Source organism: Camellia sinensis, chromosome 4 (genome assembly GCF_055761805.1).
Source record: "Camellia sinensis isolate YWXY chromosome 4, ASM5576180v1, whole genome shotgun sequence".
In the NCBI taxonomy this organism is placed as follows: Eukaryota; Viridiplantae; Streptophyta; class Magnoliopsida; order Ericales; family Theaceae; genus Camellia; species Camellia sinensis.
Window position 1 is genome coordinate 99,283,433 of NC_138964.1, and position 22,350 is coordinate 99,305,782.

The window sequence follows — 22,350 nt, forward strand, 5'->3', positions numbered from 1 at the left end:
TAGAATTTTTTCTACGTTGAAAAACAATTTTCTCTATGTTTTTATATTTTCTCTGTGTCTCTGTGTTGAAACATACACAAAAAATATACATATATATATGTATATGATTTTGCACATCAAAATTTCTCTGGATGAAATTTCACTCTGTGCCAAGTCAGAGAAATTTTAACACGGTAAAATTTCATGATTTTTTTTTTTAGAATTTTATATTACTCGATCTTGTTTGAAAAATCTTGTCAATATGATTCTAAAAAGATAAATTTTACACAAAAATGAAAATGTACATCGAAAGTTATTAAATTTTAAAGTTTTGAATTACTTAAGTAGTGTAAATGGAAAGTAGCTGTATAGGGCTATTTTTGTCCAAAATAGTTAACTGTGCTTATTGGAGGACGGGAGGCTCTAAATGTACCCCAAAAATTAGGTTGGATACCCCATTACTTTAAGCACCCTGATAATAAATTTGAAATTTTATTTATTTGTTTAGACATCCCAAATAATACGTATCCTAATTTGAAACCCCCTAAAACCCTATGCAAATCTACTTTGTACACCCCATTACCCATAGACAAATGAACAAAAATAGAAGAGAATTTTAAGCGACGAAGATGGTTCATTTGAGACGAAGGTCTCCTCTTACTCTACATCCACTGGCAGTCTTCTCCCACTCTACATCAGACGAAGATCTCCTCACACTCTACATCTCTCAGCGACTATCGATTTTCGGATACTTATTAGTACCAAACACAAGAAAATCAGTTTTAATTATTTCATATGGTTACTCAGTATCAAACAAAATATATTTATCCAAATACTTAATTCCAAGCATATGAAGTTTGTTTGGATATTCAGTGTCGAACACTAGAAAATTGGTTCCAGTTATTTCATATGGATACTTAGTGCCGAACAAAATATATTTGTTCAGATACTTAACTCCAAGCATATGGAATTTGTTCGGATACTCATTTCCCAATGAATTTGAAAAACCAAACTACAAAAAACAATGAAAAACAATTAAAAACTACTTTCTTTATAGAAAATTGTTTGGAAACATTTTCTTTATTGTTCATTATTGATTTCAATATGAAATAGAATGTAAGAATGAAGAATTAAAACAAATAGGGTTGGGTTAGGATTGGGTATGAAGTTGCAAAGTGATGAAAGCAGTAAGAGAAGAGAGAAAATGAATATTGAGGTTGATGATTAAGTGTTAGAGTTCACCATTGTGCAAGCCGCTCAGCAGTGATTGTTGTGCGGCTCATGGATATTATTTCGGATTTTATTTTCATCATCTGAACCATTAAATTTTTAAAGAACATAGAATAGAATATATCTATAAAATATCAAGTTGATCGGATATCGATAGACCATTCATCAATTTGAATTTGTATATATAAAAAATAAATATATAAGTATTAAACTGAATACAAATGTGAGTTGATGAAGAGTCTATCGATATCCGATTAACTTAATTTTTTTACAGATATGTTCTACTCAACATTCTTTAAAACTTGAACGGTTCGGATGATAAAAATAAAGTTCGAAATAATTCTCATGAGCCGCACAACAGTGACTCAAAATCCTCTATGCTGTGCAAGCCGCATAGCAGTGACTCAAAATTCGATGATTAATGGGGTGTCCAAAATACTTTTGTTTACACTTTTTCCAATATCAAGTCTTTTTTAATCATTTTAAATAGGAATTTAATAGTAAAAAATATATATAATTAAGTTAGGGTATATCCAACCTAATTTTTTGGGATGCAAATAAAAGCTCTCTTGAGGACCTTAACTCCTACTATAAAATTGGTTGTCCTTATTCTTCCAAAGTAATATTAGTAGGAATTTTAAAATAAAAATCCCGAATAATAAAGGTAGAGTGGGTATTTAAAAATTAAAAAAAAAAATCACTTTTTTGCTAAAGTCGTCAATATCTATTTTTGCTACCTTCGAAATTTAAATAAAAAAGAACAACGATATTTTAAAAAATAAAAGAAGTAAGTGTAATTTTGTAGAAACAGGAGTGTCAATTAATGTAATTCACTCTTAGGTTCTATTTGTTTTCAGTAATAAAATGGAATGGATTTATAGTGATTGGATTGTTATACTGTGTTTGGTTGGGAGATTTGGAAAGGAAAATGGAAAAGGTGTGTAAAATTAGGTGAAATGTAGGTATATTTTATTCACATTTCATCTAACTTTTCCCTTTCCGTTTTCAAATCCCTCCTCAAATCCCCCAACCAAACAAAGCGTTAGTGAGATGATTGATAGTGAAGGTATTAAGTAAAATTGTGTTTGTTTTGATGATAGTTGTTAGTGTAGGGATTGTTAAATTATTTTTATATAAAATAATAAAACAAATAAAAAATACAAAAACATTAAACATTAATGTTAAAAAAAAATGCCCAATATGTAAAAAATTAAAAATTAAAAAAAAATAGAAAAAATAAAACAAATAAAATAGTGAGGGTATTAAGTAAAATTGTGTTTGTTTTGATGATAGTTGTTAGTGTAGAGATTGTTAAATTATTTTTATATAAAATAATAAAACAAATAAAAAATACAAAAACATTAAACATTAATGTTAAAAAAAAATGCCCAATATGTAAAAAATTAAAAATTAAAAAAAATAGAAAAAATAAAACAAATAAAATAATGATTTTTACTTAACAAAAAATACAAAAAATTAAACATTAATTTCAAAAAAAAAAAAATGCCCAACATGTAAAAAATAAAATAAATAAAAAATTTCTAGTCCTTGGAACTATTATTCTAATACCATCTCCACCTCATTCATCCCAATCTCCCTTCCAAGGCCCATCTTAATACCAAGGGAAACATCTCATATAATGGGTCACACCTCACTATCAATCCCAATCTCCTTCTTATAACCCCAAACAAACGGAGCCCTATAGACAACATAGACGTGTATATATATATATATATATATATACTAGTTGGCCCCCCATGTGGTCTGGGCATGGGGGTTGCATTACAGTTTCTATATAAATACTTTTGAAATTGTATTTGATTTATAAATTTAAGAAGTGAATTAAAATATATATATATATATATATTCAACAACCAAGTTGACAAAAATATAGAGAAAAACACTATATTTATTTAATAATAAAAAAATAATTCATCCACGTAATTTTTTTGAATAACATGGCAAGTAAAATTTGTAAACCTATATTTAAAGGATTTTGGGTGGCTGCTGTGCACTCCCGCACAGTAGTCACTATTGTGCAGCTAAATGGGTTCATTTCGACAATCCGAATTGTTCACATTTTAGAATACATCAAGTAGAATATACCTGTAAAAAATCAAGTTAATCGGATATCATTTACCTATTCATCCACTCACATTTGTATTCATTTTAATACTGTGAATCACAATTTGTTATTTATTTTTATAGATATAAATGTGAGTGGATGAATCGGTAAACAATATCTGATTAACTTGATTTTTTGCAGGTATGTTCTACTTGATGTATTCTAAAATATGAACGGTTCGGATTATCGAAATTGGCCCATTTAGCTTCACAACAATGGCTGCTGTGTGGGAGTGTATAGCAACCACTCCAAATCCATATTCAAATATTCATTCAAACTTTCCTTATTATCAATAACGTAGTAAATTTATACATAGCATATGGTACAAGGCATAAGACTTGTATAATTTCTCAAATTGAATAGATATTGTAGCAATAACTTTTTTTCCCATGCGATCTTGTTCAAACGTTGCATACAAACACACTAATATTGATGGTTTGATAATAATATGCATACGGTACATATCTTATAATATAAGTTTAACATCAAAAAAAAAAAAAAAATTAACAAGAAAATATGTTTATTATATAACATTATTCAAATTAATTTAACACATTGTGCATGCTTATAATCTGGGAATATAATATTACTCAGTAGTCTGGGGTCACTATTTGGTAATGTTTACTTGGTATTTCTAATTAATTACATGGTTAAAAAATTAGTGAGTGGAATATGATGATTCATTTTTTTTCATCTTTGGTAAAAAAAAATTGTTTAGCGCTTTTTTTTTTTTTTAATTTGTATTTGTATAAGAAAGTAATTGTTCAAATTGGTCTAGAAGGATCTTAAAAATTTAAGAAGCAAACGGAAAGGACACGTAAGTGATTTGATCTTTGTAACAATTGAAAGGAACGGAATTCATACATTATAGTAGATATGTATAGTGGGAATTTGTTTACAAAAGAAGAAGAAGAAGAAGAAGAAGAAGAAGTACTCTGTGTTAGAGTGATTATGTATAATATGAATAGATACATCCTTGTCTTTCTTGATGTACAATATTTTTAATTTTGCATGGTAAAACCTTGTCATTGTATTTGAAGTTCCCATATTTTCTTTTGATGTGCTTGCACAATGCATCTATTGTAAAGTTACATTTTCTACGAATGAAGGTGATTTTACAATCTTCGAAATTATGTCTTCTTCTTTGGGTGTTGCCTATGAGTTTCCATATAGTGCTGCAATAATCTCTTTGTGTATTATGTAGTATTATTTCAATTAAGAATTTTGCATCACCTTCTGCCCATATTTTTGGCCATTCATTTTCTGCTACAATTTGTAATCCACGATATAAAGTTGATGCTTCAGCATATTTTGCAGATTTCATTGGTATTGTGCCTGCGAAAGCATAAACGCAAATTCCTTTGTGGTTTCGAAATATTCCTGCGCGAAGAGCATTTACTTCTTGTGGAACTTCTTTGTTCGGGTAGGTTCCACCGTCAAAATTTAATTTGAGCCATCCTTCTTTTGGTGGTTGCAGATATACGAGCTGTGGTTGTTCATTTGATCCATCCTTCTTTTGGTGGTTGCCAATATACGAGCTGTGGTTGTTCAGCAATGGAAATAGCATAAGTTAATTTGTTAAAAGTCAACGTTGAATAAACTTTAAGGCAATTCTCCAACTATTGGTTTTGAAAAGTAATTATAAATGCTTTGTACTGGGTACTTGCCTATAACTGGCAGATGAACATTAGAACATAACATCCATCAAAGATGACATGTAGATGTAAAAGAAAGGCCTTTTAATGATCGGATAAATAGCTATGGGAAAGACCCCTTTTTGAAGAATGATACAATTTGGAAACCACAATTGATCCACAACGAACATAGTGAACCGCAAGATAAAAAACAAAAAAACAAACAAACAAAATACACTAACATTGGATAGAATCTCATGTTAAATTTTATACTTTATTCAGTAAAAACTATCCCATAATATTTGCTTTTGGGTATCGACATGCTACATCTTCAGTCTATATTCATACTATGAAGAGTCAAATTAGAACAGCAAGTAGTTATAATGGGTAGCTTAATCACACGAAGAAAATTTATAGAACTGATTTTTGTTGCTCTTATGGGCATATTGTCAAACGGATGTTGTGCAAGGCGCAAAAAATCAGCTACACAATATGATGTCCATTGTTGGAAGTGCAACTCTTCAAAGTAGGAAAAATCAATAGTCAATTTTGTATGTTGTTTAGTTCTTGGATAGAATGTTGCTAAACATCCTAATCGACAACATGATTTCCATTGCTGTTGCCTTTTCAGTTCAAAAGTTGAGATGATGGCAAATTATGACAACAGTAATCTAACTTTCTCCTCTAGAGTGGAACAAAATAGAAGAACATATTTCACTTCTGTAAGGGCGCTTGGCATTATTTCTTCATCTCCCACTGTTGGTAAAAAAGTTAGAATATCTATTGGTGTTTCTCTCAGAAGGAGTTTGCATTGAACCATCTGCCTAATGATCCAGTGTTTCAACTGCTTATTACTGAACTTGACAAGATAACTCACTTGTCTCTATACTATCTATATTGTTACTCTATATTCAATATCCGGTATTCTTATAATTTAACAAATTTTTTGATTATTGAGAAGGAAACATGGGTTAAGATTTGATGAAACAGAAATTAACACTCCGGGTTTTTACCAGTTCAAGGTGAGACAAATAAAAGTTGATCAAATTTATAAAAATGTTGTAAAAACAACAGGAAAGTGTTTCATGACAAAAGTTGGTGGTATTTATTAAAGAAATTGTGTGGTTTGACTAAAAGCAAGGTTCTAGGGGAGGGTTTTCATTGAGAAAGGCGAAGAGAACAAATTTGACAAGCAATTCCAAAGGGGGTAGTAAAAGAGAATTTGAGGGTTAACATTTTCAGGAATTTTAGAATTATGCGAAGAGTTGATAGTGAAGGAGGTGAACTAATATAACTCCAATATCGAAAATCAGTTTTTCATTTAATCTTTAATATTCAATCCATCATGTACTGAAACATGGACTCATAGTTTATGTACCATGTAAAGCCTAAGATAAGGAACGCTACAGCCAGTAAGAAGTACAAGTGGATTGATAAAGTTAAAAATTAGAGATAATCATGAAGTGAAGAGTTACTGTGTCTTGCCATGGTTTGAAAAAACTGGGAAAAGAGAGGGTTTGATAGGTTTTCTTAATGAAGTCTGTTTGTGTAGAGGGAAAGAGAGGGAAAGTATTGCAGATAATTTCTAGAATCAACTAGTATATGTTTTTTTGAGAAGAAAGTTGTTAGAGTGAAGATGGTATATATAGGAATTAGGAAGTGTAGTACCATTATTGTCTTTTTAATTGATTGAGAGGTAATATACCCAAGATACTTGGTTATTTTTCCAAAGATATTTTGTTTATGTGAAGATAACATAATGCAATTTTCTTTTCCTTGCAACAAAAGAAAAGGCATAAAGCTACCCATTTAAAATTTATGCCCCGAAATTGAGCAATGTGTGGTTTGAATTCAACTGTTGTATTATAAAGTTTACGCCTAAAACGAATCTGAACTACACGGTGATTTTGTTAGATAAATTTTTAGGAACAAACTCAGAGATTCAAAGATACATTCAAGGTGTATTGTGATGGATGTTTTATAAGTCCAATAAAATTATGTTTGTTGTTAATTAGTTTAATCACACAAATCTTAAAAAACTTATCTCACTACATTTAGTTCCAAAAAAAGAAAGCGCATACGCAGCATGAAGTATCGTATGAGCAGTGCAAAAACTTCGAAGTTAAGTAAATTTTTTTGGGGATTACTTATGAACTTTAAATGTATATTGAATTAAGCATGACAATGGTTGCTAAAGGTATGTTCATGCAAATAACTCTTTGATTTTTGTTTTTATTTTAAAATCTCAAGATAAACGTATAAGCAGGTTTTGGTTTTGGGGTTTGGGTTATTTATATATGTGTGTGTTATTGGGTAGTGGCTGATTGGGATTTCTTAAGCTTGAATGTGTTCTAAACTCAGTTCAATGAAGCTATTGAGCATGCATTAATACATTTTCTATTCACATAAATTGAACACAATGGATTCAGCCTATTAGCCTAACCTGCTATTTTTCTTAATTTGTATATGTGTGTGCTACCTTTATTTGTTATCAAGGGAATCTACTTATATTACTGATAGATTTAGTAATACTGTTTTTCGAGCTAAAGGAAGATCATTCTGTCAGATGAAAACTTAATCTGGTTCCAGAAATTGCTATTAGAATCAAAACAAATCTAGTCCATTTAGCCAAAGAAAACTTATAACCCATTGGAGCAGATTTATTTTATGATCCTTAATTTGATTCTACGATTCAATCCACAATACCCACTCAGCAATTACACAATTTCATGATTTAAACAATTGTGCTTTGAATTTTGACTGTTGTTCTCTCAATTTCTACATGGGGAACCTTTTTTAGCCCCAAAATTTTAAAGAGAATTGCATAGCAATGGAGTTTGATGCATGGATTTGTTTTATATTTTAATGCAATATATGTGGTTCACATGTGTGTTGTACAATGTGTTAATTTGCAACCAGAGAAAGCTACAATTAAAGAAATGAATGAGCCATTAACATTTGCTTTGAGGTATATCAACTCCTTCACAAGGGCAACTCCATTGTCAAACAGAGTTGCAATAAGCTTGTCCTCAGAGCTATCCATTGTGGTTTAACAAAGTCATCACTTATCCCCACCGATAGTAGGAGACCTCAGAATTGATATATAAAATAATTTATGATTTGATTGTTAATCATATAAAGCATTCATTTCAAAACTTCCATGGTCCCTTCTCGAACCAAACATGATTCTTTCGATTCATTTGGCTCGCACTCTTGTCCTGGAATTTGTCTTTGTTGCTGAATTTGTGAGTCATTCTTTCTTTTCTTTGAATTGCGTCCTCTATTCTGTTAATGATTTTTCTTTCTTGATGAATTGCACTTGGGTGTTCTTGGTTTGTCCCTCTTTAATTTTGTTGTTCTTCAGACTAGTGAATTTTTGTTGTTTCGTTGAATTGGGTTCTAGGTTATTTGTTTTCCAAAGTTTTCATATTCAGAGTTTTCTTTACTAATCTTTGAACTTGTTTAATTGCACTGTTTTAGTGGATTTAAATTGATGGAGTGAGTGGTAATTTGGATATGCTTAGTCAACCCAATTAATTTGTCACGTCAAGTTTATACTTAGTACGCTCATCATTCATCATTTGAAGTTGGGTTTCTTTTAAGTTTGAGGGGCTACACTTTTAACAAAAATAAATAAATAAATAAAATTCAAGTTCCTTCCTACAAACCATAATAATTTATAAACGATTCACTTGGGATACATCTATAGTTCAACTTACATCCAAATTCATCAAGATATAACTAGAAATATCTAATTATATATTAGATGACAATAAGTTGGACAACAAGAGACTATGGGAAATGTTTGAGGGCCACAATTTTTGGGGCCACAATGGCTCAAAACTGCCAAAACGACGTCGTTTTGGGTGCAAAACATGCCAAAATGACGTCGTTTTGACAGTTTTGAGCCATTGTGGCCACAAAAATTGTGACCCTCTAGCATTGTTGATAGGAAAATAACCCTCGCTCAAAACTCACATTGAGCGAAGCAAATGTAAAATATAATCACACAAACCAAGAAACATCTAATTTTCCTGACAACTAAGACGTCAAAAGGATAAAAAATAAATAAATAAATAATAAAAAGAATAAAAACTAATTTTCATTTTCGCATTTAAAGAAATCAACCCAAATTCAAAACATATAAATATAAAACTCCACACCAAAACCACTTCAAATGAAAATGCATTTGAGAATAACTCCAATTCGCCAAAGAATTATGATACATAGTTATTGATTGGTCATATAAAATAGAGAGAAGGAAATGAATCTTTTGACCATTTTTATTTGGGTTTTTTTGGGGGGGGGGGGGGTGGAGGGGCTAAAATCTAATGTTCCAAAACAAGTACTTAGTTTGCATTATGCCTATAAAATGTAGGCAATGGGAAGTAGTATGTCTAATAGTTCTACTTCTTGTGAAATTAAACAACAAGATTCACAAATAAATCAAAATTATATATCAAGAACATGAGAATTATAACTAAATTACAACAGAAATACCCAATACAATAAAATGGTAAAGAAAGCAAACCGAAGCCTTCATGATAGCAGTTTCCTTAAAACATATTTTCACCGCCTCATGAATCGAGTGCTTGAGGAATTCCGGCTTTTGTCTCCCAGGATATGATGGTCAAAAAACCAGCTACGGTAGAAACACTCTGGTGCCGTTTGGTAACACTTACATTTTCAGTTTTCAGTTTATATTTACAAAAATTTTAAAAACTCAAATAAAAACTTGTTTGGTAAAATTTTTGATTTATAAATCAATGGTCTCAGTTTATAAATTTGTCCAAAAAATGAAAACACAAAAACTATGTTTTCGTTTTGAGTTTTTTTTTTTACCACCCAACACTAGCCACCACCCGCCACCATTTTCCACCATCGTCTTCCACCACTACCACCTACCACCCACCCCCTACCACCACCATTCACCACCCACCTGCCACCACCATCCACCACCGACCACCACCACCTACCAGCCACCTACTCGCCACCACCACCCACCCCTCGCCACCGCCACCGCCACCGCCACAACCAACCACCCACCCACCTGCCATCTACCCGCCACCACCCGCTACTACCATCCACCACCACCTACTTGCCGCCACCACTCACCAGCCACCACCATCCACCACCTGCCACCACTAACCACCCACCACCACCAGCCACCTACCACCCACCCACCACCCACCACCACTACCACCACCATTACCCACCACCCACCTGCCACCACCACCCACCACCCACCACCACCACCCACTCGCTACCACCTACCACCCACCATTGTCACCATTACCGTCACCCACCACCCCCACCACCACCTGTCATCCGCAACCCACCTGCCACCACCACCCACTACCCGCCACCACTACTACCAACACCCACTCGCTACCACTCGCTACCACTCGCCATCGTCACCCACCCACCCGCCATCGTCACCCACCCGCTACCGTCACCCACCCACCCACCATCACCACCCACCCGCCACCACCCACCACCACCCGCCATCCGCCAACCACTTGCCACCACCACCCGCCACCACCACCACCACTCACCACCGGCCACCGTCACCTACCCACCACTGTCCACCATCCGCCACCCACCTGCCACCACCACCCGCCACCACCACCACCACCACCCATTCGCCACCACCCACCACCACCACCCACCACCACCACCACCACCCACTCGCTACCACCCGCCACCGTCACCCACCCACTCGCTACCACCCGCCACCGTCACCCACCCACCCACCCGCCCGCCACCACACATCCGCCACCACCCACCACCACCACCAGCTACCCACCACCCACCGTCACCACTTTCCACCACCGTCTTCCGCCGTCACTTGTCGTCACTTGCCATTTCTCACTCTTTTTTATGTTTTTAAATTTTTTTAAATATTTTATCAATTACCAAACGCGTTTGTAGTTTATATTTTTCTAAAAATAATCAAAAAATAAACAAAAACCAGTTTATAAAATTTTTGTAAATATAAACTGAAAACGTAAACGTTACCAAACACATCCTCTATGTCTAGCTTAGCGAACAAAAACCGTGACAGCACTCTCTCACAAACTTTCTGGCAAGCTGACTTGTAAAATGGAAGCAAAAATTTTTGTGTTGAGACTAGACAGGAGGGTCTCAATTTACAAATGTATATAGGAGAGAGAAGGAGCCTCCAGCTTTTATGGCTGGTCACTAATGCACCATTAACCTCTTCAATATTGCAGAAGTTATAAACATATTATACACACTAATCCCACTACCTCTTTCATGAAGCTAACTTCATGAGATAATTTCTCATTCAATTTTCAATGGTTTTTGGTCATTCTTTTTGTGGTGTAAATATCTCATTGCAAAGTATCTACACCTACTTGGACCCAACACAAAAGATGGTTGAGACCCACTTTAATATTTAATTAAAGTCACCAAAAATCTATTTTTTCTAACAATTCCCCGCATGAATAAAAATTGTCCGAATGACTCAACAAATGGACACTGTTCAATAATAATGACTTAGAAAGAGAGTACAATGAACTAACCCCGACATTAGAGAAGGTAACTTTTGGCTTTGAACCTCTTCCAGTGAAAACCTATCGAGTTTACTAGCTGATCAGTGAATATGACATCTTAAGCTGCTCTGCCGTTTATGTAAACTGAGACAATAAATCTCACACGGGAATTACTCTTACCACCATTCTGTTCTCACTGGTGTGCCCTGTATGGCCTTGAGCACTAACCTAGTTCAGCGAGTGGTTTCAAAGAAATTTTTTTTTTCTGTGGCCTTTCCAATTCTTCTAGAAGCAGCCCCACTTCACACTCACATAGGTGACTATTCAAAGTATCCTGCTATACTCTATTTGAATCCTCAACACATAAGAGTCATTAAAAGCTTTGCTTAACCTTCATCCCTACAGGTATCACTACTTAAAGGAATGGTTGGAGGGTGTTACCCCCACAATGACATGCCATTGTTACACGCAATTGGGTTATCTCATTGAACCTAGATCTTGGGATCTCCAGTCAACTAGGTTGGGTTTCCATTCCGATAACTTCCAAAGGCCTCAGTCTCATTCCTTTTAACGACGTCTTGACTAACACTCGATTTAACCCTTTGGTTAGCGGATCCGCAATGTTGTCCTTAGACTTCACATAGTCTATAGAGACAACTTCATTCGAGAGTAGTTGTCGTATGAAATTATGTCTACAACAGATATGTCTAGACTTTCAATTATATATATTACTTTGTGCCTTACCAATTGCAGATTGACTATCACAATGAATACAAATAGCTGGCATAGGTTTAGACCAACGTGGGATATCTTCAATGAAATAGTGAAGCCATTCAGCTTCTTCCGTTGCTTTATCTAAAGTAATAAACTCTAATTCCATCGTTGATCTAGATATACACGTTTGCTTAGAAGATTTCTAAGACATGGTTTCCCCACCAAGAGTGAACACATTTAAGTCCCTTATATTTGATATCCAATTCACGTCACTATACCCTTCTAGCACCGCTGGATATCAAGTATAAAGCAGCCCATAATCTCGAGTGTAGCATAAATACCTTAACACTAGCACAATGCCCTTCCAATGAGTAGCATCGAGATTACTCGTGTATCTACTAAACCTACTAACCGAGTAGGCTATATCTGGCCTAGTACAACTCATTAGATGCATCAAACTTCCAATTACCCGAGAATATTCTAACTGAGAGACACTCTTCTTATTATTCTTGGTAAAATGTAGACCTAAGTCTACAGGTGTCGGTGACACACTCATATCTGATCCACTAAACTTCTCAAGTATCTTATCGATATAATGAGATTGAGAAAGTACAATTCTGCCAGATGTTCTGGTAATCTTAATTCCCAGAATAACATCTGTGACGCCCATATCCTTCATGTCAAACTTAGAGTTTAACAACTTCTTGGTAGTTTTGATCATTTCATCATTACTACCTATAATAAGCATATCATCAACATATAGATATAAAATGACATAACCTCTATCAGTGTCTTTGACATAAACACACTTGTCACATTCGTTGATTTTAAACCCACTTCACATCATTACGTTGTCAAACTTCTCATGCCATTGTTTAGGTACTTGCTTCAAACCATACAATGATTTGACAAGTTTACAGACTTTCTTGCTTTGCCCTGGAGCTGAAAACCCTTTAGGTTTCTCTATGTAGATTTCTTCATTCAAATCCCCATTTAAGAAAGCTGTCTTTACATCCATCTAGTGTATCTTCAGATTGCGTAAAGCTACTATCGCAATCACCATGCGAATGGATGTTATCCTCGTTACAGGTGAGTACGTATCAAAGTAATTCAGGCCTTCTCGTTGCATATACCCTTTGATAACGAGCCTAGCCTTATACTTTTCAATTGACCCATTGGCCATCATCTTTCTTTAAAAATCCACTTGTAGCCTAAAGGCTTACTACTTTGAGGTAAATATATTAACTCCCAGGTGTGGTTCTATAAGATGGAGTCAATCTCACTTTTTGATCGCTTTTTTCCACAAAGGACTCTAAAGAGAAGTCACAGCTTCGTGAAAAGTTTGAGATTCGTTCTCAACCATATAAGTCAAGAAGTCTGGACCAAAATACTTAGACACCCTAGCCCTTTTACTCCTTCTAGGCTCATCTAAAACCTCAATTTGATCATCACCTTGATCATCAAAATGATCATCATCACTAGTAAGCTCCTCAAATTGCTCCACAGACCTCAGAACCACTTCTTGGGTTCAACACGGAAAAATGTCTTTAAAGAAACATGCATTCCTTGATTCCGTGATGGTATTCCTGTGTATGTCTGAAATTTCAGACTTATGTACAAGAAACCGATATGCACTACTATTATGTGCATAACCAATGAATACACAATCTACGGATTTTGGGCCTATCCTAACCCTGTTTGGGTGTAGGTATCGCCACTTTTGCAAGACACCTCCACATTCATAAGAATTTATAAGAAGGCTTAAAGCCTTTCCATAACTCATATGGGGTCTTGTCCACCTTCTTCCGAGGTACTTTATTCAGAACGTAATTCGTGGAAAGAATTGCTTCCCCCCACATGTTCTGTGGCAATCCAGAATTTATTAACATTGCATTCATCATTTACTTTAGCGTCCTATTCTTCCGCTCAGCAATACCATTTTACTAAGGAGAATAAGGCACCGTGGTTTGGTGGATAATCCCGAATTGAGCACAAATCTCAATAAACGGTGATTCATACTCACCACCATGATTACTGCTTAAAGACATAATCTTGCGGCCTAATTGATTCTCAACTTCATTCTTATGAAGAACAAACTTGTCAATAGCCTCATCTTTGTTTTTGAGCAAATACACATAACAATACTTAGTGCAATCATCAACAAAAGTGATGAAGTACTTATTGCCATCACGTGATTGTATAAACTTTAAGTCACACACATCACTGTGCACTAAGTCCAACGACTCTAAACTTCTTTCAATAGAATGAAATGAAGATCTTGTCAACTTCACTTCAACACAAGTTTCACACTTGTATTTTGGATTAATCTTAAAAGATGGTATGTGATCTAACTTGATTAATCTACGTAAAGATTCAAAGTTCACATGTCCTAGTAAAAGATTCAAGCATATAAGTAGAAGAAGATGCATCTTTATTTCTTTTTGGGATAACAATCATTACATTGAGTTTAAACATATCCCCAACATATAACCCTTACCCACATACACTCCACTCTTGGTCAGAATGACCTTGTCGGACTCAAAAACCATGCGAAAACCATGTTTGCTAAGAAAAGACCTTGAGACAAGATTCTTACGAATGTACGGAACATATAGGACTTCGTTTAAGGTTAGCTCATTTCCTGAGGTCAACTTCAGGACCACCTTTCCTTTCCCCTCAACAATTGAGGTAGCAGAGTTTCCCATAAACAACTTCTCACCGTTTGTAACTGGCTCGAAAGTTGTAAACAGCTTCTTCTTGGAGCATATGTGGTGTGTAGCCCTAGTAGCAATCCACCAGTCTCTTGGATTTGAACCCACCATATTCACCTCAGAGACAACGACAGACAAGTGTATGTCATCCTCATCATGGGAGTGCTCTTGCATATTTGCCATATGAGCACGAGGTTTGGTCTTGCTTGGCTTCTTCTGCTTGCGACAGTTACTAGCCCGATGCCCCTCACTACCACAGTTGTAGCACTTCCCTAAAACTCGATAACCAGGTTCCTACGGCTTATATGTCAACTTCTTTGCAATAGCATCATTTGGCCCTAGCTTTGAGCCCTTGTTCACAGGGGGCTTCTTCCTCACCCCAGAAGATTTGCCATGCTCGATGACATTGGCCTTCATAGAGGAGGTACTCCCTCCTTTCTTTCTATTATCCTCCTCAATCTGGAGTCGGACAACCAGCTCTTCAACTGACATTTCCTTGCGCTTGTGCTTCAAATAGTTCTTGAAGTCCTTTCAACTATTGGAAAGTTTCTCAATGATCATAACAACTTGGAATGACTCATTCAAAGGCATCCCCTCAGCATGAATTTTATGCAAGATCACTTGGAACTCTTGAACTTAGCTTATCATAGTTTTTGAATCTATCATTTTAAAGTCCAAGAATTGGCTAACCACAAATTTCTTTGTCCCAGCATTCTCAGTCCTATACTTTTTGTCCAGAGATTCCCATAACTCTTCTGCTAAGCTCTTGGCACAAAACACACTGTAAAATGAGTCTGCCAAGCTGTTGAACACATAGTTTTGACAAAGATAGTCTGTCTACTTCCATGTGTCAAGTGCCATGACTTTCTTCTTGTCTGGCTCATTCTCTGTCACAACTGGAGGATCCTCACTCAAAAGCTTTGGAAGGTTCAGCGTGGTTAAGTAGAACAACATCTTTTGCTGCCATCTCTTGAAATTCACCCCAGTAAATTTCTCTGGACACTCATGGTGACTGAGCGATCCTCCTAGAACAACCGAAATAACACCAGGGTTGACCACAAAGGTTATAATTGGGGTTGGCAAGTCAGTTGCCTCGGGATTCAGATCCCCACCAACATTAGCAGTAGCAGCATCATTGGTGATAGTTGCCATTTCTGAAAAATACAATAGAATATCACCTTCTGTGTTTTCAGAAATTAAATTTAACCCTTAGAAAATCCCATAGTTAGAAATTTAATTCAAAAACTAGTCTCACCACTTAACCTTGAATCGAACATGGTCAAAAATGTTCCTAAGAAGACTGGAGAGGTCACATCAGTCCCACTTAAAACCCAGTCAACCTTTTGACAAAACTTTCAAGTGCATGTTGACTCCTAGTTCGTGATAAACAATTTTAAGAATTAAATTTTCCAAGAGATGAACTTGGTTAAAACAAATCAGTTTCAAACTTACAAGTAAATAGAATAAAATTGCTAACAATTACAAGCAATATAAAAAATTTAAAAAAAAATTGCTACAACAAAGATGAGCAAAAAAAAAAAATGCTTCTAATATGCTAAGTAAACAACCTTGTTTAAAAAACTGGCAAGTAACCACTACTAAATCTCAAGTAAAATTGCTTAAATAATATAGTCCAAACAACTCTTTTCCACGCTTAGGTATTCCTGTAAAAAGGTTAGCAGAAAAACCAAAACAAAAATATATACCAAATAATCTAGGCAGAAAATAAATATAATAAATTAATCGAAGTCATCTGGCAAACTAATTAATAATAAAATTAACTAAACAATTAACATGCTAGATGACTTACAAAAATAAAATTATTACGAAGGTTACAAAGCTTTATACCTCCTAAATAATTAAATTTCTAGTCATGAGTTACATATCAATTTAATTGACAATAATTAATAAATTAAATTAATATTTACATATCAATTTATACAAAACAATAATCATGTAACCTTATAACTCTAAATAAATAAATTAAATTAATATGCAAGAGTTACAAAATAAAACTAAAACTTCAAAATTAAATTCAACTTTAAAATAAAATTTATAACTCCAAATTAAATTACAATTTTAAAATAAAATTTAATAGTCATAACTCCAAATAAATAAATTTAATTCAAAAAATTAATTCACCCAATTAAATTACGCAATATTCATGTACATAAATTTAGACAAGTTATAAAAATTTGATAACTCCAAAACCTTAAACTACAAAATTAATAGGCTAGAGTTACATAGAACTTAATTTACACTAATCATACAAGTGACTCTAGCAATGCAAATATTTTAGAAAATATTTAACATGTCAAAAATTTCAACACCCAAAAGTATGCAAATTATATTATAAAATTAAAACCATGCAAATCATGATAAAGCACAAGAAATACAAAGCATGGAAAAAATTTATTTATTCACTTTAAATAAACTAAACAATAGACCATAAACCAATTAATTTAAATAATTTCAATTGCAACAGTAGACTGCAAATCAATTAATTAATTATTAAGTAATTTTAATTGCAATAGTAGACTATTCTTTTTTTCATGCATAACAGTGAATTATTCTTTGAAATAGTGGCCTTCTATAGAAATTAAATGTCTAAAACTGAAACCAAAGTAAGTAGCAATATCTGACAATTAATTTGAATAACTTCCATGTAATAGACACTAAGACTCATGCAATTGAATTCTCTAGTCAATACCATACAACTCGAATTATCCGGAAACTGTAACAATCAACAACTAAATATCTATTGTATATCATGCTACTAATCATGCTGGTGAGTATATATATTCTATAACAGTCACACAAACATATATTTATATATCACTTATTGTAAGTTCCTAATTATGACTTCCATATGCAAACAGTGGTGTAGACAAAATCTACTGTTTATTCACCGAAATCTTAAAAATCTGGACAAGGTAGTATGACACACAGTAATGAAACAGTGTATACGCCTAATTCATATAAAACTATTTGTTCAATTTCATAGAAAAATACATAAAATCTATTTTAAGCTTCTTGTCCAAATTGTGAAATTACACAACTAGATTCATGAATAAATCAAAATTATATACCAAGAACACATGCTGGGAATTACAACTAAATTACAATAGAAATACCCAATACAATAAAATGATAAGGAAAGCAAACTGAAGCCTGTACGGTAGCAGTTTCCTTAAAACAGATTTTCGCCATCGAGTGCTTGAGGAATTCCAGCGTCTGTCTCACAGGATACGATGGTAAAAAAACCAGCTACGGCAAAAATACTCTTTGTCTAGCTTAGTGAACAAAAACCCGTGGCAGTACTCTCTCACTGTAGGAACTTTCTGGCAAACAAACTTGTAAAATGGAAGCAAAAATTTTTGTGTTGAGACTAGACAAGAGGGTTTCAATTTATACATGTATAGGAGAGAGAGGAGGAGCCTCCAGCCTTTATGGCTGATCACTAATGCACCATTAACCTGCCTTTATGGCTAATCACTAATGCACCATTAACCTCTACAATATTACAGGAGTTACAAACATATTATATACACTATCCCACTACCTCTTTCATGAAGCTAACTTCATGAGGCAAGTTCTCATTCAATTCTTAATGGTTTTTTGCCATTCTTTTTGTGGTGTAAAGATCTCATTGCAAAGTATCTATACCTACTTGGACCCAATACAAAAGATGGTTGGGACTCACTTTAATATTTAATTAAAAAACTCATTTTTTCCAACACTAATTGCAATGGTTGGACTTTGAGAAGATGTTGTTATTTTGAGAAAGGTGGAATATAAGCATTTTGTGTTATTCAAAAATGCTTCCTACTCCCACTAGGGGTCGACCCCCAGTGAGGTGTCACTGGGGGATTGGCCCAAAAAAAAACTATTTTTTTTTTGTTTTTGTTTTAAGTTTTCGGCCAGTGGGGGCGCGCCACGTCACTGGGGGTATGCAGCGCGGTTGTTGTGTTATTATTGTTTGCTATGTTCAAACTACAAGTAATATATGATATGCATAAAATAAGTCCTGGCCCTTTGTTTAAATTTTAATTAGCAATAAGATTTACTTCCACAAGAATTCAAGTTTGATCTTGAATCTGCATTTTTGATACAACAAACAATAACATACGGATAACAGGAAATGCTTACATACAAACAATAAGAATTAGAGATTGATCTTGAATCATCACTTTTGTTGAAATTTTTAATTAGCAATAGATTTACCCAATAACACTGAACTCAAACAAATCAAACAATGGTAAAAGACTTGATATTTCCAAAAATACCATCAACCAAGTTCAGGAAACACCAACAGAGAGAGCACTTTTGAGAAATTTAAATTATGAGTATCTATTCAAGTATGTAGATAAAGTAACTACATTCTTATAGCACAAGAGGAGAAATTTTTCCCGCAGAATTATTTCCTTGCTAAATTCATAGGTAGATTCCTTAGCTTCATTATTGGTGCTCTACGAAAGAAAATTTCCTTTTAGAAACTTCATATGTTTTTGGTTTTGGTTTTGGAAGCTTCAATGATTTCTTTTTTCTTTTTTTTTTGGATTTTCATTTTCTTTATTTATTTGTTTTATATTGTCAAGTAATATATCATACATTTCTATTGGTTGGATTTGGATTTTAAACTTAGAAAATTGGATGGGTTTGTAAAGCTTCTTTGTCTTTTCCTGTTTTTTGTTCGTAGGAGTTTATTTTTGTTCGAGCATGATGTGAGTAGCTTCTGTTCAATTAACTATGGTAGGTTCCAGGTGAAATGTGTACAACAAATATGTAACCTAATTCAGAAAATTAAGCTTGGTAAACTCTCTATTTATTGAGATATATTGATAAACACATGGTGTGTATCTGTTTAACATATGCCTAGTTTTGAGAACAGTGTGGGTAAATATTGTGCAACACACTTGTAAATAGTTGGCAACAAATTACAGATATACTTACCAGGATTTACAACAGCAGGAGCAGAGCTTTGGATGGCTAATTTCAACAACGGTATGGCAGCAACAATGCCAACAGTGATGGGAAGAATACGGTAACAACAATTCCATCCAGAGGATATATATATCTTATGAGAAATCCCATGTTTGATGCAGAAACACATGGCATGAAAAACAAAATCCAGCCATCATCATGAGTGCCAATCGGTGAGGCCTATTGTTCGAAGGGGTAAAATTTGTTTTCTTCTTCATTGTCGGCGTGGACAATTTGAATTCCATGTGGGCAACCCAAAATCTGCAAGAAAATTTTGCATGGAGGAGCTTTGGGAAATAGCCTAACAGCAGACCATCGTTTTGGGGACATTTCTAAGAGAAATGGTATTGGAAATGAAGCAAACAGTAGTGAAAAAAATATATGCAGGAAACCTTTGGAAAATCTATAGCACTGATGATGAAATTTGTTTTCTTCTACTGTCATATGTGTGGCTAATTTGCAGGCCACGTGGTCAGGCCAAATCTGCAAGGAAAGAGTCCTTACAAACCAAAGAAGCAACAAAGTTACACCACCAAGCACCAGTGTTACACCATTCTTATATTCTTTTTATATTTGTTATAGATATTTGGTTTTCCCTTGAACTTTCACTAATTCTTCAGTTCCCACTCTACCATCTTATTTGTGCTGTGTGTACAAATGTAATAAAAAGTTGACCAAAAGAAAAAAAATTTAACTATAGGGAGGTGACCTCCGAGGCTAGATCCTAAGAAGTTGAGACTGCAGAAGTCACCCTTAGGCGGTATTATATAACAGGGCCACTAACCATATAGTAGTAAGTCGCAGACTCGCACATAAGTGGAGATTTGAACCTATAATCTTGACATTGGGTACAATTTGCCCAAACTTGAAAGATTCATCCTACCAACTATATGTATTGTTGCCCAAATAACTGATCGCGAAGAGAAAAGAATTTGAAAGCTCAAAGTTTATTAATCAAAACCTTACCAAGCCCCTTTGGATTAGTTGACTAAAGGAGCTTCTTTTGTTAAGTGTGGGGATATATTTTCTGAATACCAACACGTGGCATGGTGACGCCGACGTGTCAGCCGAGGTGCCACGTGCCCTGGTAGTTAAGCCGAGGTAATCTCGGAGAAGCCGAGGTCATCTCTGAAGATATCGGAATCCAAGATAAGGGGCAAGAGTCCTAAGGCAAAGAGGGGACTTAACCAAGATAAGGATAAAGCTCTTAGGGAGTTTATCTTTATCTCTTGAAGAGTCCAGAGTAAACAGTAAATTGGAGTTCATAGAAGTCATACTTCTAGTGGGACTTGGATTGAGTATATTATAAAAGAGAGGCACCCCCGTGGGTCTAAGGTATGTAATTCATACTTTGAGTATTCAGTTTAGTACTTGATTATCTTTGAGAGATATACTGACTTGATCGTCGGAGTGCCCCCGGGTGGAAGAACCACCGCCGGAGCTTTTTCTTTCTGTTTCAGGTTGCTTAAGCCATCTATTCTGCTTGTGCTCTCCAACTGATCACTAAACGGACAGTGTGGTCAGATTTTCACCCACACAATTTGGCGCCATCTGTGGGAACGAAGGAAGAATAGATGGCCAGTAACGGACAGCAGGAAAATATTGGGGATGACGCTCCCACTGGGAGTGGCAGACCAATTGACCTTGACATCGAAGGAGATAACCACAATGCAGAAGCCCGTGACCAGGGTCACAGAGAGAACGACGTCATCCCAGAAGGCGACACGTCAAAAAGAGCAAACCAAGGAAAGTACTACAATGAAGATAACCTCCAGGTATGGAGGGACAGGTGCCTACGGAGGGATGAGGAAGTAAAAGAACTAGCAAACAAGTTGGCGGACCTCCAGTCAGTCGTCAACTTCATGATGCAGAATAATGTTATGCAGCCACCATACCCGCTGCAAGATACGCTGATGCCGGCAAACAACACTCAGAAGGATGGAAGAAAAACAATCCCCGAGGTCCCTCAGCATACCAGAAGCGGAAGGCATTCACACCGGCCTTCCAGGGAAGTCGGACGGGAAAAGCCGAGGGAAGAAGAGTCCCGAAGGACACACCACATGAAGAATCCAGACCCCAAAGAACATCGACATGTTCAGGGGCAAGTACTCCATTTTGACACAACCCATGAAGAAAGATCCAAACGACCCCACCACGAGGCCGAAAGCAGTGTACCAAAAAGACTAAAATCCAAAGACAGCCGAGCTCCAGGGAGGAGCAAAGAAGACTTAAGGGATTACCTCAAGAGGAGGCAGCAGAATGCAGAAGCCGAGGTAAACTCCCCAGTAAAACCGAAGACAGCCTTCTCGGTGGAACTGGACAAATTCGAACCGCCCAAAAGATTCAGTATGCCGAGGTTTCAAATCTATGATGGTAAGTCAGATCCAAACTTTCATGTTGGGCTATACCTGAATTCAATGGCGTTATATAGCGGGAACGAGCCGTTGCTCTGCAAAGTA

The 22,350-nt window shown here is 35.2% G+C and overlaps 1 protein-coding gene across 2 annotated transcripts; it reads right to left on the reverse strand.

The window, feature by feature from the left end:
- Positions 1-4,272: 4,272 nt before the first annotated feature.
- On the reverse strand, positions 4,273-20,473 carry LOC114309754 (uncharacterized). Of its 2 annotated transcripts, none has more exons than XR_014366774.1 (2): positions 19,862-20,473; positions 4,273-4,872 (listed from the first exon to the last, which is right to left on the reverse strand). XR_014366774.1 is itself a non-coding variant. In XM_082925403.1 (2 exons), the coding sequence occupies exons 1-2, from the start codon at positions 20,019-20,021 to the stop codon at positions 15,746-15,748; spliced, it is 477 nt and encodes a 158-aa protein (XP_082781529.1). In that variant the 5' UTR covers positions 20,022-20,170; the 3' UTR covers positions 15,606-15,745. The 2 variants fall into 2 exon arrangements, 1 of the variants encoding a protein (XP_082781529.1); XM_082925403.1 differs by lacking the exon at positions 4,273-4,872 and adding an exon at positions 15,606-16,062 and having other exon boundaries at positions 19,862-20,170.
- Between the last annotated feature and the right edge of the window lie 1,877 nt (positions 20,474-22,350).

Excerpts from the sequence above, each read along its gene's own strand:
- LOC114309754 (XM_082925403.1), bottom strand. The coding sequence starts at position 20,021 with ATGTGTTTCTGCATCAAACATGGGATTTCTCATAAGATATATATATCC. Across the intron at positions 16,063-19,861 it reads TCCTGCTGTTGTAAATCCTG|AAATGGCAACTATCACCAAT; the intron begins GTAAGTATATCT and ends TGTATTTTTCAG.